Source organism: Drosophila mojavensis, unplaced genomic scaffold (assembly GCF_018153725.1).
Source record: "Drosophila mojavensis isolate 15081-1352.22 unplaced genomic scaffold, ASM1815372v1 contig_36, whole genome shotgun sequence".
NCBI classification, from domain to species: Eukaryota; Metazoa; Arthropoda; class Insecta; order Diptera; family Drosophilidae; genus Drosophila; species Drosophila mojavensis.
The window spans coordinates 18,217,928-18,234,075 of record NW_025318858.1 but is presented as its reverse complement, the minus strand read 5'-3'; the positions used below and the strand labels follow the sequence as shown (position 1 = coordinate 18,234,075).

Genomic DNA, 16,148 nt, shown 5'->3' with positions numbered 1-16,148 from the left:
AGCACAATTCTGACGTTTGACGTTTAGCACAAGTTCTCTATGGCTCGCTCTGTATAATGGCTTCATTTATGGACGCACTGAGCGCATTGTCAATGCAGAGTTATGTGCAGTGCTATATATTTGAGGTATATATATTGGAGAGTATATATCTGACAGTCAAGGAAGAGTTATGGCTCTAGGGGATATTAATATGAGAGTTATCTGATATAAGAAGATGAGAGAATTGCCTAATTATATTTTGGGATGAATAAAAAAATATTTAAAAATAATAATAATTATGAAAAATAAAAAGAATTACTACTTACATGATCATTAGAAAAGGATAGAATTATCATAAAATTTGATTATTATACTATCGCTTCATATTGATTATATGAGGAAATATTAGTAAATATAAATATTAATTGATTAAATATTTTAATTGGGATTTTTTAAATTATTTATTTTGCCAATATTTTTATTTATTTTCTTATTGATTTATTTATTTTTGTATGAGACTGTTACATGTAATTTTATATATTATTAATGCTTAAATACTATATACATTCTACTCCTCTAGAAATCTATTTAATATATATCAAATTAATATAAAATCAAATCAAGTTCTGATATAATATAGATCGATAATTTGATTATTTGCCAGCAGCTCAGCTCATTTGTTGGGGTTACTGAATAATTTAAAATCAAATCAAATCAACTTGAATTCACATCGATGAGAAACTAAATCAATCCTTCGTTGATTTCTTGTGAGCTCTCACATGTTTATTAAATTCAAAATCTGAAGCTTGTTAAAGTATCATTTACAGTTAAGGTCTTTGGTAAATGATTTCCATAAATTACCTGGCTTATTTATTTTGCATTTATCAATTCCCATAAAACTGCTTATCGACAAATTTCTTCACACTCTCATATATCAAAGATCGTAGCAGCCAGAGAGCTGGCAGATTAGTACACTTAATATTTAAGCTGAATCTGATGTCAACCTGTTTGGTTCCCCTAAGCCGAAAAAAAAACAAGAATATCTCTGTCGAATCACTTTAGTCAGTTGCAATAAATTAGGTAAGTTTGGAGGTTGCTCGGCAATCGGAATTTGAGTTTGGAGTGATGTTTTCGCATTCAATGATTAACATTCATTGCCAATTCAAGTCAATTTTCGCAGACATAAAACTCAGCTCAGCTCGGCTTGGATCAGCTCAGCTCAGCTGAGATCAGCTCAGGTTGGCGACAAGCTATAAATATGACCAATATTTAATGCCAACTAACGGCAACGTCTTCATAAGTCAAACGTGTCTCAGCGCAGCCTCGGCTCGCAGCACCTACAAGTCGTAGATATAATCATAATTTCAGCTGCTTTTTATAACCAAATATACATGAAAACAAAGCATTCAGAGGTCTCATCTTCTTCTTCTTCTTCATCATCTGTTTCTTTTTTTTTTCTGGCTTTTGGCATGTCATAAATAAATGTTATAAATAGTATCATATCGGATGAGCCAGCAGCAGCAGCAGCAGAAGCAGCCACATGGAGCTACCTCCTCAGCTACAGGCGGCCTGCCGCTTGTCTTGTCTAGCGATAAATTACAGTTAGAGCTGTACCTACCGTATACGCCACGGCTTGAGCTGCGACCAAAAACCGAGACCTGGTTGTGCGCATTTTTAAGGTGTGACCAAAAGCGAACGAAACTCGTAATTTTTTAAATTAGCATTTTACCCTCTCTCACTCTCACACACACACACTCGGTCTCTTCTTCTCTTTCAGTGCGTGTTGTCATAAAACCAAATTTACAAATTGTCCCCCAACAGCAGAGGGAAAATAAAAAAGGCACAAAGAATCAACTCATATGCGGCCTATGGCTGCGACGACATAGACATCATCGACATCATCAGAGAGTGGAAGCTGCAGCTGCAGTTGGAGTTGAAGTTGAAGCTGGAGTTGGAGTTGGAGGGAGCTCTCAGGGCCGACGATAAACTCATCAATAAATTGCCTGTTGTCTGGCTGTGGTTTGAGAGACAACAAACGCGCGACACCACCAACGCACTTGATGATGTGTCCACCGAGAGTCCAGCACTCTTCGCCGTCGTCGCATCTTCCCATCTTCCCATCTCCCTGCTCTGGCTGCGTTTCGGGTGGTCGGAATTTCTTTTTGGTGAAGCGCGTGGCTAAGTGGATTTGTGTGTTCGTTGGTGCGCGAGAAAAATGTTTATTGTTTCAACATTGTTATCAGCCTTAAGTAAACAGACTCTGCTCAATTTTTGATTTCTAATTTGTTTACCCACACCACAAATGGAAACAAATTTTTGCTTATTTACGAGCGTAACTCTCAACTGACCAACTGACCAACCGGAAGAGCTAGAGTGACAGAGCGAGAGAGAGGGAGAGAGAGGGAGAGCATCTCTTCGACATTAGTCTTTTCCACACTTTGTGCTCTTATCTTAGCTTGACCAAGGAATTTCTTTCATTTTGTTCGAGTCTCGAATTTGTCTGAATTTTGCTCAGAATTTATTAGTACAAAGAAGGCGCGTGGTTGCATCATCAATCAGTTAGGACCCTCGACTTATATAGAGAGACCAAGAGACCAGCCAGAGACCAAGCCACCGCAACCGCAGCATCTTTAACGCTTCGCGCGAACCTAACAAATTAATTTTGTCGACTCGCCTGAGCTTGGCTCTGCTCTGCTCTGCTCGGCTCTGTGGCTTTTTATATTTGTAGGTAGCTGATGACATAAACGGGTTAAGGATAGTCGCTTAGTCATGTTGCCATGCCATAGAGTACCTTAGTTAAAAAATTAACATCTATATAGCTGAAATTGCATATGCTCAATGATGGACTGATGGATCGATTCGAAATAAATGAAACTAGAGAGCGAGTTGGCAAGAGTTTGGATAGGATTTGGTTGCACAAAAATATGTTATCTTCATTGAATAACCAGCTTTAAGTATTTATTTTTATTAAAATAAATAATAGGAAAATAATACTTTAAGATTAACAAAATTCGAATAACCTAAAAAAATAAAATAAAAATTATTTTTAAATTAAATTTTCTTTAAATAAATAATAAAAAAAATAAATTTCTTTTTACAAATTTGAATGAATAAAAAAAAAAAATTGAAATAAATTGTGACAGAGTTACATTTCAACTATAAGCATAATGCTCTCTCAAGAACCTTTAATACCCATTCTAGGCTGTCATCCCATTCATATTCAATAAAAATTCAATCTCATTCATACAGACAGCTCTCCTGGCGGTTTCAGTGCCCTTTCTGTTTTCTTATTCCCATCAGAATCACTTAGCTCAAAACTCTTTTAGTTTTATGTGTTTTATGTGTGACACATCAAATGCGCATTTGTCAGTTGCGTTTGGTGCCATGCCCCATTCAATCGGCTGCTCCTGCTCATAGCTAAGCCGACAGTTGTGACATTATGGCGCTCGGTTGATGCCCAATTAGGTTGAGCTATGTCAACGATTACGACACCCAATAACAAAGAGCAATCAGATGCAGATACAGATACAGATAGAGATACGAATATACAGATACACACTCAGGCTAGCAGAGGTCCAACGCTAAGCCGCTGCAGGCGAGCGATAAGCCCAGCCACACAGAGATCCCAGCTAAGTAGCGTCGCAGCTCCTTAAAACCCAGCAGATGCACGTAACAATTCAATTCTCTCTCACTCTCTCTCACGCACTCTTTCTTTCTATCACTTCGGCTCAATTACGAGCATTTGAGATCAGCGATGCATATAACCAGCTATATATCCGGGTACCTAAGCAAAGCAGGAACTGCCGTTGACAGTTAACGGGCCCATTTCGAGTGGTGCAGGACAATGGCTGCCCTGCGGATGGATATATATTTCACGCTTATCAGCACCCGTTATATGGTATCCCTTGTCCGTGCTATCCCGCCAGCCCTTCATCCCCTGCGCCCAGCAGCCAGCACCCAACATGGTTCACAAATTGCTGCCAGACGCCGTCGCTTATCCGCGCCTTGTTTTTGTTGTTTATTAGCTTAATAATTTGTGCCCACTTTAGAAGGTCTCACACACTCACTCACCAACTGGTGGTTGAACATGCGGTAGGCGTGGCATGGTGTAGATTACATGCGAAACAGTTGCTGCTAATGGGCCTGCTGCGTGAGGGTAAGTCCGCTCCTAACGGGGGTAGCTCAACCCCCGGAGGAATCGGCAACCATGCTGAGATAATTAAATCAACATTCGGGGGGCGGGTAAAGCGCGTTAAGTGTTTGAAGTTCGTTTTGATTGCCATTTATCGTTTATCGCTCGTCGTTTATCGTTCAATCGTTAATCGTGTCTAGCCCATGGCAAATTGTTTCTCTTTTTGCGTCATGATCTGCGCTCTGTGTGTGTGAGAGTGTGGGCTGCTTTTCTTATCTCTGTGTGGTGGGCGTTAACAGCTCTCGCAAAGTAAACAAAACATTTTTGCATATCTTAAATGGATATCTGACTTCTGCTTTGAAGTAGAGCCAGCTACTCTATAAACATTGTTGAATCTGGTGCAAAATATTCAACGAATCACTAGGGGGTAATTGAGGGTGAATATATGAGACGGTGTTGGAGATGGATGAAAAGATTTCTTGGAAACAACAAATATGGACAATTTAAATACTTTTACAATTTACATATATAACAAAGGAATTCTTCAGTTCTTCCAATTTATGTTTTCCTTTCAAATACGTTCCTTAACTCCTCCAGCAATTATGGAAAGTTTTTCAAATACTTCATATTAGACTATATTTCAATATTCCTAGATTTCTTCCAATTTATGTCTTATGCTCGTCAAATCCTCTCCATCAATTTTCCAGCACTCGTTTAACCTATTTCAAGTACTTCAAATATGCCCGCTCTTTAGTCAGCCTAGTTGATATGCAAATAGAAAGATTTCACTAATGGCCTATTAATCACTTGTCCAAATAAGCGACGAGGCACCAAAGAACCAGGCCGACGATTCACATGGAAAACGTTGAAGAAATCCCACACATTGTTAATCCTTAAATACACACAATTCGAATACAGTTTGTAAACCAGTCCTAAAGCAAAAAAAAAAATATTTCTTAAATGTCATATTTTCACTAGAAGATTGCAAGATCCAAATGAAAGAGAGCGAGAGAGAGGGTGCTAGTGCGAGTGAACGGAAATTTACAACTGCGACAATAGCAACAACTGGGCGGTTATTACAACACCTCGGCCAGAGAGACAGACGCTTAACTCCATATTTGTTGACAAATACTCAAAGAGGCCTGGCAAACAGAGAGAGAGAGAGAGGGAGAGGTAGAGGCAGAGTTGAAGGGGGATTGGGGCTAAGGCTAGGGGTTTCCGGGCACAGACGATATCCGTGCAAAGCAATCTTGTCACTATATTATGACGTTAATGACAAATTGACGGCGAAATGCCTTTGATGTGTGTGTTGTTTGATTGTTTTTGGTTCTAATCATGCCGACTGCCGCCGAGGTAGTTCAGGCCAACGGGCTGCCCAAGGGGTGGGCGAGCAGTGGTTGGGTGGGGCTGCTGCTGCTCAAATGATTTTCGTTTTCATTTAACCGCGCGTCCCCTCAATTAGCTGACTCTAACTCTAGACTAAACGGATCTTATCAGTGCCCAAAAGCCATATAACCCAGTAAATATATATATAGAGATATATGCCCTAGTCACTCGCTCACCCACTCTCGCTCTCCCTCTCTCTGTCTCTCTCTCTCTCTCTCTCTCTCCTTGTTGGCAGAGATAAGCCGCTGCACTATCTGCCGTGTGAGTGTGGTTAGTGTTGGGCTCTATTCAGCTTAGGTCTGTTTGATGATTATGTGTCGAACACAACTCGCTGCGGCGACTGCTCCGTGCTACGTGCCGCGAACTTGTCAAACAAGCCCTGGGCAAATACTGACAGGGGCGACAGAGAGAGAGAGAGAGAGAGAGCGAGAGAGGGTCAGAGTGAGAGAGGGTGAGAACGAGAGAGTAGGCATCCAAAAAGTGCAGAGCTCATTGCCTGTCAATTATATTGTACTGCTCTCAACTTGAAATACTTACTCGCTTCACATTTGTCGCATTTGTTTGCATTTGCGCCCCGAGTGCCATAAAAAAAAAGAACGAGCGAGTCGGCTGCATCAAGGCTCAACAGTTATAGCTAGAATGTATGCGTATACATATACATATGTATATACTATATATATATGTATATTTGTCAACGCTAAGCATTCTCGAGACTGTGACACACCCGCGGGGCCTTGACAGCTACCCCCTTTGCCAGGATGGCCGTCGGCATAGCGCGCACCGTCCAATAAAATCTAATTACCTCTTGGAGCGCTGCGTAAGCATTGCCTATCTATTCACTTGCACGAGTTTCGGCAGCTTTTCTTCTCCGAACGGTAGAGTTGCCGTTGGAGTTGGAGTTCGAGTTGGAGCTGCAGTTGGTTTTCAGAGACCCCAACTAGTTGGCTGCCAGTTCCAGAAATTGTGCTTCGACCATTCTTTATGGTCGTTTGGCGTCGGCAATTCGCTGCGAGTCTTCAGAAGAAGTGTCGTTTGGTATGCTAGCATAAGAAGAAGACGAAGAAGGCGACAGACTTAAGAGAGTTGTAATAATACATGCAAATGAGGTTAAAGGTACAAGCTGCAAAATAAGCTCTGAGCGCTATTCTATTATGTCTCCGAGCCACTTTACTGTAGGAATTTGTGTGCGAGTATTAGAAATTTATTCCAACCAAAGGCAGATATGGAAATTATTTAAATACAACTATGTCTTGAGTGATTCGATTATATTTTAATTATGCTGTGATCTTCAGGGGGAGCATTAGAAATTGACTTTGAGAATTGTAATTGATTGTTATATGGACTATAAGGAATTCATTTATTATTAATTTAAATCTAAATTATTATTATTAAAATAATTTGTTTTTATTAATGAATTTAGTTAGTTCAGCTTTGTGATTTTTATGCGTTAAATTTGGAATGAACAAATAGGATATATGTTTTTAGAGGAACTACATATTAGTTGATATATATAGCCTTGATTTGTTGAATATGAATCAAACTTAAAAGTAAACCACGAAGAGCGCAGCAAGAGCAAAAGATATATTCTTCCTCTAGCCTTCATGGTAATGTTCTTAACTAAGAGCTAAGATACTAAGCTAACTATATATAGGTCTAACTTATTAAGGTTAATCTCATCCAATGAAAAGTCCCATTTATAATCTCTATCATCATTGCTTTCAATTTCCATTCAATCATCAAACCAAACCCATTTTAGCCAACCGACTCCTTGTTAAATATTAAATGGCATGTCTAAGACTCAGACCTCAAGCTCTTTGGCTTGCAGGAGATGCTAGCTCAAGGGCTAGCTAGCTTGGTGTGTGTGCCTCCAATATATAAAAACATTTACAATACGACACCTAATTAGGCACAAGAACGCCGCATAATTTACGTTTACGTTGCGTCAAACGTTGGCGCAGCGACGTCACTCAGACTCACTCAGACTTAAAGTCAAAAGTCTTTGGGCGAAAAATGGGAACGCCAGCGGCGATCTTTTGGGCTGGACTTGGTCAGGAGATGGAGATGGAAATGGAGAAAAGGAAGGAGGAGGAGATGGAGAAACGTACATCAGCGCTGTGCAAACATGGGGATTCGTTCTCTATTGAGGTGCCGTCAGTTTTTGACGGGTTGGTGGGGCCTCCTCCAGACAGAGGCACAGAAACAGACACACATACATCAAATCATAAAGCAAATGGTGCCGACAAACTAACTGGACGAACAGAACACACCAAGGTAGAGCAGACCAGACGAGCATGACATTTACATTCACATTCACCTAAATACAACAACGACAACAACAACGAAGAACGTTCCGCTTTTTTGCGTTGGTTCCGGGAAACGCAACAAAATTTCACAAGCACAACGAAAATATTTTCAACATCAACTTCAAAGAAACCAAAAACCAAACCAAACCAAAACCAAAGCCAAACCAACTTGCCACGCCTCAAACACTAGACACAACATTGTTGTTGTAGTTACAGTTGTTGTTGCAAATCGAACTGCTGTTTGGTGATGGGCTTATTAGAGTTTAGCCAGTGCTCGAATACGTATGGCGTCCGTACGTCCAGCTCTAACATTGTCAATGGGGCGTTGCGGAAACCTCAAAGCAAAATTTAGTGCGCTCACTTCCAGTGACCGACGGAGCGAGCGGAGGCTTTATGACGACAATGCGTTTGCTGTCATAATTATTAGTCAAACACAAACAATGAATTTCATAATTTTCCCATCAATATATGTATGTATGTATGGATGTGGAGAGACGGCAACGGTCCGCGGTATAGGCCGAGCGTTAAATGTTTAAACATCCGCTCGCCCGCACGCGCCTCCTGCTGCTGCTCGCCTCACAGAGCTGAGGCTGTGCCGCAGCTGAAGCTGAAGCTGGGGCTGGAGCTGGAGCTGGAGCTGGAAATGAAGCCGTCGCGCATAAAGTGTGAAATTGCTGGCAATTCGCAGAGACGCTGCTTCAAACTGTAACCGAGTCTGAAGAGACTCCATCCAGTACGCGGTCCGCAGTCCACAGTCTCGGCCAGCTGGAGCTCGGCTTGGCTCGGCTCTTTGGCTAATGGCCCAAAACGTTGTCGCTGGTGCTGGAACATGTCTCGTTCTCGTGCTTGTTCCATTGAATAGAACAATATCCGTGCAAATATTTGCAGAGAGCGAGGCGCGTGTTTAACTGTTGCCACAGTCACAGCAACAGCAACAACAACAGCCAAAGGTAAAGGCAATGGCAATGGCAATGGAGAGGGGCGTGAGACGGCGGGGTCTGGGGCTGGTCAAGAGCTGTGGCACCATAATTGTTGTTTGATCGTTGTAATTGGTTTGTGCAGGAAATGCATAACTACGTCGTTTGTTGGCGGCTTCACATTGATCCGTTTAACGCTAGAGACAACAATATCGCCGAGACGGAGCGAGCGAGATGGACAGTTGTCGACTTGGTCGGCTTTAGGCTTTTGAACTTGGCCCAAGTTGAACGCATCTTTGTCGATCATAAAAACTTGTTAGCTTTGTGGCGCAAGAGGAGACAGCTGCCAGCTGGCCCAGCCCCGGGACTCCCCTCTCCCTCATGTGGGTGGGTGGGCGTCGCAGTAATAGCGCCTGCTCCACAATTCCATGTCATTGGCTTGTCGGACATTGTTTGGCTAGGCGATAAGGCGAACGGACGGCAACCGATGGGAAAATAGTCGAGTAGTCGCATTGTCTCAGGGCCCGTCTGTTGTCGTTTCGGTTGTCAAAGGCTTGTTCGGCCGTGGAGTGTACGCCTTAATGGTACATTAATTGCCCGTGTTGGCACTCGAGCGATAAACATCGCTACAAATATTTGATTTCTCTTTTTCGTTTTGCTACAAGTGTGCAAACAGTGTTAACTACGTGTGAGAAACTAGAACTATGATCACAGCATGGCTGGGTGGGGGGCATGCTAACGAGGTCAGATCGCCAGACGAAAGGAGCGCAACAGGAAGCACTCTAAGCACTCGAGAATACGCTGGAAATTCCTTTGTAGACTCAACTGAATGAAAGTCCTGAGCTCCGTTTTGTTAACTCATTTCCTGGGAAGTAAGTTTTTCCTACTAAAGTACTTTCCTTGAGCTGAGAGATACAAATTTCATTGATTTGAATTAATTTATGTTTTTATTCATATTAAGTTATCTAATAATAGAGTTTGTCAAAGAAAATTTAGGAATCGACATTTAAAAATTATTTTTCTACAAAGTTCTTTAAATTCGTGAAATTATATATTTTTGAAATTTCTTTCTAGAGATCTGATGTAAAAGTTCTGGAATTCGGATTCATTCTTGTATATTTTCTATTTTCAAAATTGTCTTTATAGCATATTTGTTTTATGATAATTATGATTCTGAATATTAATTACCTGTAAAGTTTATGCGAGCAACGTCTCTGACCTATATCCAAAATCTCAATAATAAAAAACTTTTCATTTAAGTACTTCCATTAGGCTATATCATTTATTCGATAATACGATAAGAGTCCACAATTTACTCATACATCTATTTATATATATTATAATATATCCAAATAAAGTCAAACTTTCGATATATATTTCTATGTTTCAGATATCCAATAAATTACCAACTAAGAAATATCATTAGCTTAAATCGTATAGTCTAGACACAAAGAGAACTACGAACTATATTAAATGCTGTTAGCTGTAAGCAACTTGGAGGCCACGAGACGAGCAACACAGATCAGACACATTGTGGAGGGATTCGAGTTCTTGAGAGCTGCAGATGAGATTGAGATAGCGCCTCCCATGCTTGATAGACTGGGAGGTCACAACACGTGATACGTTGAGTAGAATCGGATTTGCCAGTGGCCTAATCGCTGACGGCCACAAGGTCTCGGCTTGTGGCTGAGCCAGCTGATCCGGCGCCAGTTGAATTGGGCAGTACCATCGATAGGCCCAGATCGGAGCTGGAGCCGTTGCTGCTGCCGCCGAATAGATCGCCCAGGCCTCCGGACATTCCGCCCGTGGCCGACAGATTATGCGTCAAACTGTGGCGCCGCAGATCACAGTTGCGCCGAAACACCTTGCCGCAGGAGGCGCAATTGTAGGGCTTGATGTCCGTGTGGGTGAGTAGATGGGTCTTCAGATTCGAGCGCTGATTGAAGGAGCGATTGCACACGGGACACTTGTGCGGCGACTCCTCCATGTGCAGAATCTTGTGCACGGCCAGGGTGCGCGACTGGCAAAAGCCTTTGCCGCACTCGGCGCACTTGAAGGGCTTCTCCTTGGAGTGAATGTACCTGATGGCGGAAGGGAACAGACGAAAGGGTGATCAAGTTATTAAAATGTGAAAATATAAGTGAATAAATCATTTCATTCTGTATTCATTTTTACTCGATTTTAACTAAAGTGATCTTTAGCTTAATCATAATTAAACTAGACCAGTTCATCCTAACTCAATTCCATACCATGCAAACACTGCAGTGTTGAGTTTGCAAGAGGAAATAAAGATATTCTTATAAAGCTTGACGAAATAATATTGTCAATCGCTGAAATGCTTAAATTAGTAAGTCGAATTTCAGATAAATTCTTATATAAATTTGTTTACTTTTAAAAAGTTGCAATAAAGTTAGTTAAGTTTCGTTAAATGCCATACTGTTACAAAAAATATGAATGATCATTACAAAATCCTTTCGTTAAATTTAAAATACTTTCGTTAAGTCGTAAATTGATTACACAAACTTTTAAAGTGCTTTCGTTTAAGTTATGAATGCATTCGATGAGCTGTGAAATACTTTCGTCAAGTTGTGAAATATGCTCGTTAAGTTATTGAATATAGTTTTGAAATTAAGAAATACTCTCGTTAAGTTGTGAAATACGTTCGTTGAACTAAGACTTTAATGCAACTTTACTTTCTGCCCTTCTGCCTAATCCCCATTTCCTTATACAAATCGACATTGTTTGCTTCTTCTTATCTCACCTATGATCTCTCAGATGATCCTGACGCCTAAATGCTTTGCCGCATATGTCACAGGAGTAGGGACGCTCGTCCGTGTGGGTGCGTTCGTGGATGAGCAGATTGTAGGACTTGGTGAACTGGCGATTGCAGAACTTGCAGATGAATTGCTTCTTCGAGCGCTGGGCAGCAGCCGCGGCAGCCGTGGAGCTGTTGGCCCCATCCTCTGCACCGCTGCCGGCGCCGGCCGCCATGACGCTCAGCTTGTCCTGGTACATGGTGGCCTGCAGCGAGTGTAGCGAAGTATCCGCATCGGCGGCCCCAAAGCTGCTGGGATTGAAGATGAAGCTGCCGTAGCTGCTGTCCAGATCGCCAGCCTCAAAGGACAACGCATCATCGCCGTCGAGCAGCGGCAGATCACACTCGGCTGCCAGTTCGGCAGCTGTGGCACAATCCAGCGCCGCCTGCTGATTGGCTGCAGCGGCGGCCGCGGCAGCAGCAGCGGCCACAGCGGCGCTCACAGTGCTAATTGAGGGCAACGGCGGAATGCACTTGGATGTGTTAGAAGAGCAATTGTTGTTGTTGTTGCTGCTGTTGTTGTTGTTGCTGCTGTTGTTATTGTTGCCGCTGCTGTTAGAGTTGCTGCTAGTGCTGCTGCTGTTGTGGCTATTGCTGCTATTGTTATTGTTATGGTTGCTGCTGGGTGAACTGGTCACAGTTGCTGAGACGCTTGAAGCGCTGGAGGAGCAACTGGACTTTAGCTCAATACTTGAAATGTCAATTAGTGTGGGCAATGTCGCATTCTGCTCGGCGTCGCTGTTGTTGTTGCTGCTGTTGCCGGTACTGTTGCCGCTGCTGTTGCTGCTGCTGTTGCCATTACTGTTGCTGTTGCTGCTGCCACTAAATCGAAACACATCCGATTTGCCAGTGAGTCGCTGCAGTGCCAAATAGGATTCGAGCGCCTGCAAATTGAGTGCTGCTGCTGCTGCTGAATTGGCCGGCAGCAATGCCGCCTGCTGCAGGCTGCTGACCATGGTGCCCTGCAGCGACAGAACGACAGCGGCAGCTGCTGCCAAGTCATTGGTGGCTGCTGCTGCTGTTGCCGTTGCAGCGGCCATTGCTGCTGCACTCGATTTGCTGGCCACAGCAACTGTTGCTGATGTAGCGCTAGATGCTGTTGTTGCTGCTGTTGCTGCTTTGCCTGTTGCTGTTGATTGAACTTCTGTCTTTTTGAGCTGTTGCTCAACGCTGGCTGTTGTCGTTGTCATAGCTGTTTGCTGCTTGTTGTTGTTACTTTTGCTGGCTGCAATTGTTGCTGCTTCAGTTGCTGCTGTTTCTAGCGGCTCTGACGTATTACAGGCGTCTGCTGCTGCTGCTGTAGTTGTATTGCCTTGCTGTTGTTGTTGCAATGTTTGCATAGTGTCGTCGTTGTTGTTATTGTTGTTGTTGCTGGTGGCGGTGGTGGTGGTGGTGTTTGTGGTATTGTTGCTATCGTGCTTGCCAGCTGCAGCAGCGGCAGTCAATTGCTTCGCTGCATCCATAAAAAGCCCAAAACACTGATCCACTGATCCACGCACACACAGCAGGATATCGAGCCAGCAACTTGGCCCGTGGGCACCAGAGATGCAACGCCTGCTGTTGTTGTTGTTGCTTTTGTTGTTGTCCGGTTATTGGTGCTGGCTTTGAAATTTGCTTTTCTGTTTTGTTATTGTTGTTGTTGCTGTTGTTGTATTTGTTTTTTATTGTTTGGCGCACCTACGCAGGTTGAGTGTGGCTGTTTGGCTGGCTGGGCTAGTGGTTTGCTGCTGCGCTTGGTTCGTGGCTTTTGACTTTGCACATGAATATTAAAAACCACACGCCATCATAAATCACGCCTTAGTCACGCTTTCAAAAGTCATAAAAATCGAATTTGACGTTCCAAACGGCAAACAGGCCAAAATGAAAACAACAAACACAAAAATACACTGAAATCACTGCTGACAACAACAACAACAAACAACCAACCACAACAACCACAATAGCGAGATGAGCACGAATGGGGGTTGGGGTAGAAGCAGCAGGCACACGTCCAGCGAGTGGATCAAATGACGTCTCACACGCGCTGCAAAAGCTTTCAAGCTTGGCCCACAGCAGAGAACAAGAAAAGTTTTGATAATGTGGGCGTTATTGTCACAGAGAACTTTTGGCGATAGGAGAGTTCAAACACAGTTAAAGTTTTGCTTTTTTTTATACTCGATTTCAATTTAATCGATTTCTTTTTTCACACTTCCGTTAATAACTATTTATGTATATAGCGATGTGCGTTTTATTTGTTTTTGATTGAAACCAGGGGCGGATTTGCTGCTGCTGCTGCTGTTGTTGCTCTGCGATTAGCCGTTGTGCCGTGTGCGCTGCACAATATTGGTAAAAGATCACGGAATAACTAAAAGTCCATTGCTCTGCGAGCGGCGCGCGGACCTGGACCTGTGCTCACTTGTTGCCGTTTGTCGTTTCGTCTGACCAAAAAACGCGTCTCTCACCAATACACATGCTCGCACACACACACACACACGCCCAGCACACTTCACTGAGTGAGCGCAACAGACAAACGATCGCAAAAGTAAGAGAGAGCGAGTGGGAGAGAGAGCGCGAGGGAGCGCGCTCACACAGCAGAGAGCGCGCTCTGAGTGAGAGCAAAGCGTGAGTGCAATGCAGCCAGGTGTTGGTAGCTGCTGCAAACGAAACTCGTTTCGGCGCTGCCATCTCTTGAGCACTCACACACACACTCGCTGCAGAGAGCACGATCACACACACACATACAGCAAATGCTAACCGGTTATTGGCGCTCGCAGTTGTTGTTAATATGGCAAACGCTTATTTTTGAGTGGGTGTTCTTTCGCAATTGCTTTAGAAGTAATCGCTGCGATTGCTGTTATTGCTGCTGTTGTTGTTGTTGCTGCTGTTGTTGTTGCTGTGCACATAATTTGCCATTTCTTGTTTGATTATTTACTTAGCTTTGGCAATTTTGTTGCTGCATTTGTTTATGAGTTTCACTTTTCGCATTTCTTTCTGATTGTCGTCTTTCTCATCCGCCTTGCTGAATTATTTAATTTCGTTCTTTCGTCTTCTTAACTTATATATATTTTGTGTAGCAATTATGTAGTATATCATTTTATTTGTATGCCCAAATCCAGGCACGGGGCCTGTTTCGAGAACTTGCTCGAGAGATCCGAACAAATCGCTGATAGCCTTGAGCGATAGTTAAAGTCGTTGCTTGCACTTGACGATGCGTTGCTCGTAGCCAGGGACTTGATTTGGGATTAATGTAGAATAGGAATATAAATATTCGCTTCGACTCAATTGATTCGCTTTCATTTTTTTACTGAAAACAAGTTAATTGAATGGAAATGCTTGATTGATTAAGTGTCCGTTTAGACTAGACAAAAAATATTTTAGTTAAATAACATTTTAAATTAATTGAAGGTCCAAGTAGGGTTTATTTGTATGCTTCAAAATATCTTGGCTTAACACAAATTCAAGTAGTAATGTTTTTTTTTTTTTTAGCACATTTCTTTAAGAAGAAGAAGCTTTTTACCAATTAAGTGAAAGCGTAAGTGGTAATGAATTTTTCGATCAGCTTTACACACATCCAAATAATACCACTTCGGAACAGTTTGTCTTACTGTCGTAAATGAAGGAAGAATAGGATCAAGAATATTTATAGTAGTATCAGGGAACGTAGACGAAGTAATACTAATAATAGTAGTAGTAGGAATAATGGTAGTAAAAGTACGAGTATTAATAGTAGCAAAAATAGTAGTAGTAAAAGTAGGAGTATTATAACCAAATGGGTCTATTGGAAATTTCAAACTTTCGAGCTTCTTAAATGAAAAATAAAAATGTTGCCTAAAGCTAACTTTCAGAGTTACTAGTGTACAAGATCATAATAATATTCGCCTTACATATTTTAGTTATTTATGGCCGATATATTTATTTCTTATGCCCAAAAATATATAACAATTAATTGCAGCATTCAAAAGTTGTAAAAATTTGAATAACACCTTAACAATCGAATTTTATTTTTATACAAAGTGAGCCACTTGGATTTCTCAGTATAATATAAAGAAGCTATAAAAATATTTCACTAGAAATCGGCGAATCACCTGTGAAGTGCATATCGCCACAATTCTTATCTTTGCAATATATAAAGTAGGCTATTTGCACACTTTTTGACAGAGCTGCAAAAACAGTTGACCCGCTTTAAAAATATTTCTCACAATGAAAATTCAATTTTAAGATCAACAGCAATGATTTCTCTCAGTGTAATAACCTGCTAGCTGTTGCCCATTAGCGAACGCGTTGATTTCATGGGGCCGTAGGCGCTACCCCCAACGAATGTGTGTGTTGTCTGCCAGCTGCCCCCCACTGCAGCTGCAGCTGCAGCTAGCAAAGCACACGCCCCACAGCTGTGAATGCCGATGCATATGCAGTTGCAGTTGCAGGGATAGGCAGAAGGACAGACACCGACACACTCGCATACACAGATGCAGTCACAGAGATGCAGAGAGAATCACAGCTGCAAGTCGAACGCCCAGAATTGTGCAAGAGCCAGACGCAAAGTTGGGATTGGGTCTACACTTACACGTCCAAGATTTCAACTGTCAATTATTTCTGTATGCATAAAAGTTGAACTGTGGGACTCGCCAGACTCAGAG

The 16,148-nt window shown here is 42.2% G+C and overlaps 1 protein-coding gene and 1 long non-coding RNA gene across 2 annotated transcripts; one reads left to right on the top strand and one right to left on the bottom strand.

Annotated features, from left to right (window-relative positions):
• The first annotated feature begins 752 nt into the window (after positions 1–752).
• On the top strand, positions 753–2,282 carry LOC122757204. Its single transcript, XR_006357141.1, has 2 exons — positions 753–1,059; positions 1,757–2,282. It is a non-coding gene; the product is annotated as an uncharacterized LOC122757204 (long non-coding RNA).
• A 7,689-nt stretch (positions 2,283–9,971) lies between these two features.
• Positions 9,972–13,920, bottom strand: LOC6577202 (protein sister of odd and bowel). The gene is made up of 2 exons (XM_032729190.2): positions 11,479–13,920; positions 9,972–10,798 (listed from the first exon to the last, which is right to left on the bottom strand). Exons 1-2 carry the CDS (start codon positions 12,993–12,995, stop codon positions 10,369–10,371), a joined length of 1,947 nt encoding a protein of 648 aa, XP_032585081.1. The 5' UTR covers positions 12,996–13,920; the 3' UTR covers positions 9,972–10,368.
• Positions 13,921–16,148: the final 2,228 nt, after the last annotated feature.

Bases quoted from the DNA above. Each gene is read 5' to 3' on its own strand.
- LOC6577202 (XM_032729190.2), bottom strand. From the start codon at position 12,995: ATGGATGCAGCGAAGCAATTGACTGCCGCTGCTGCAGCTGGCAAGCAC. The intron at 10,799-11,478 runs GTGAGATAAGAA...TTCCGCCATCAG, and splicing joins GATCATCTGAGAGATCATAG to GTACATTCACTCCAAGGAGA.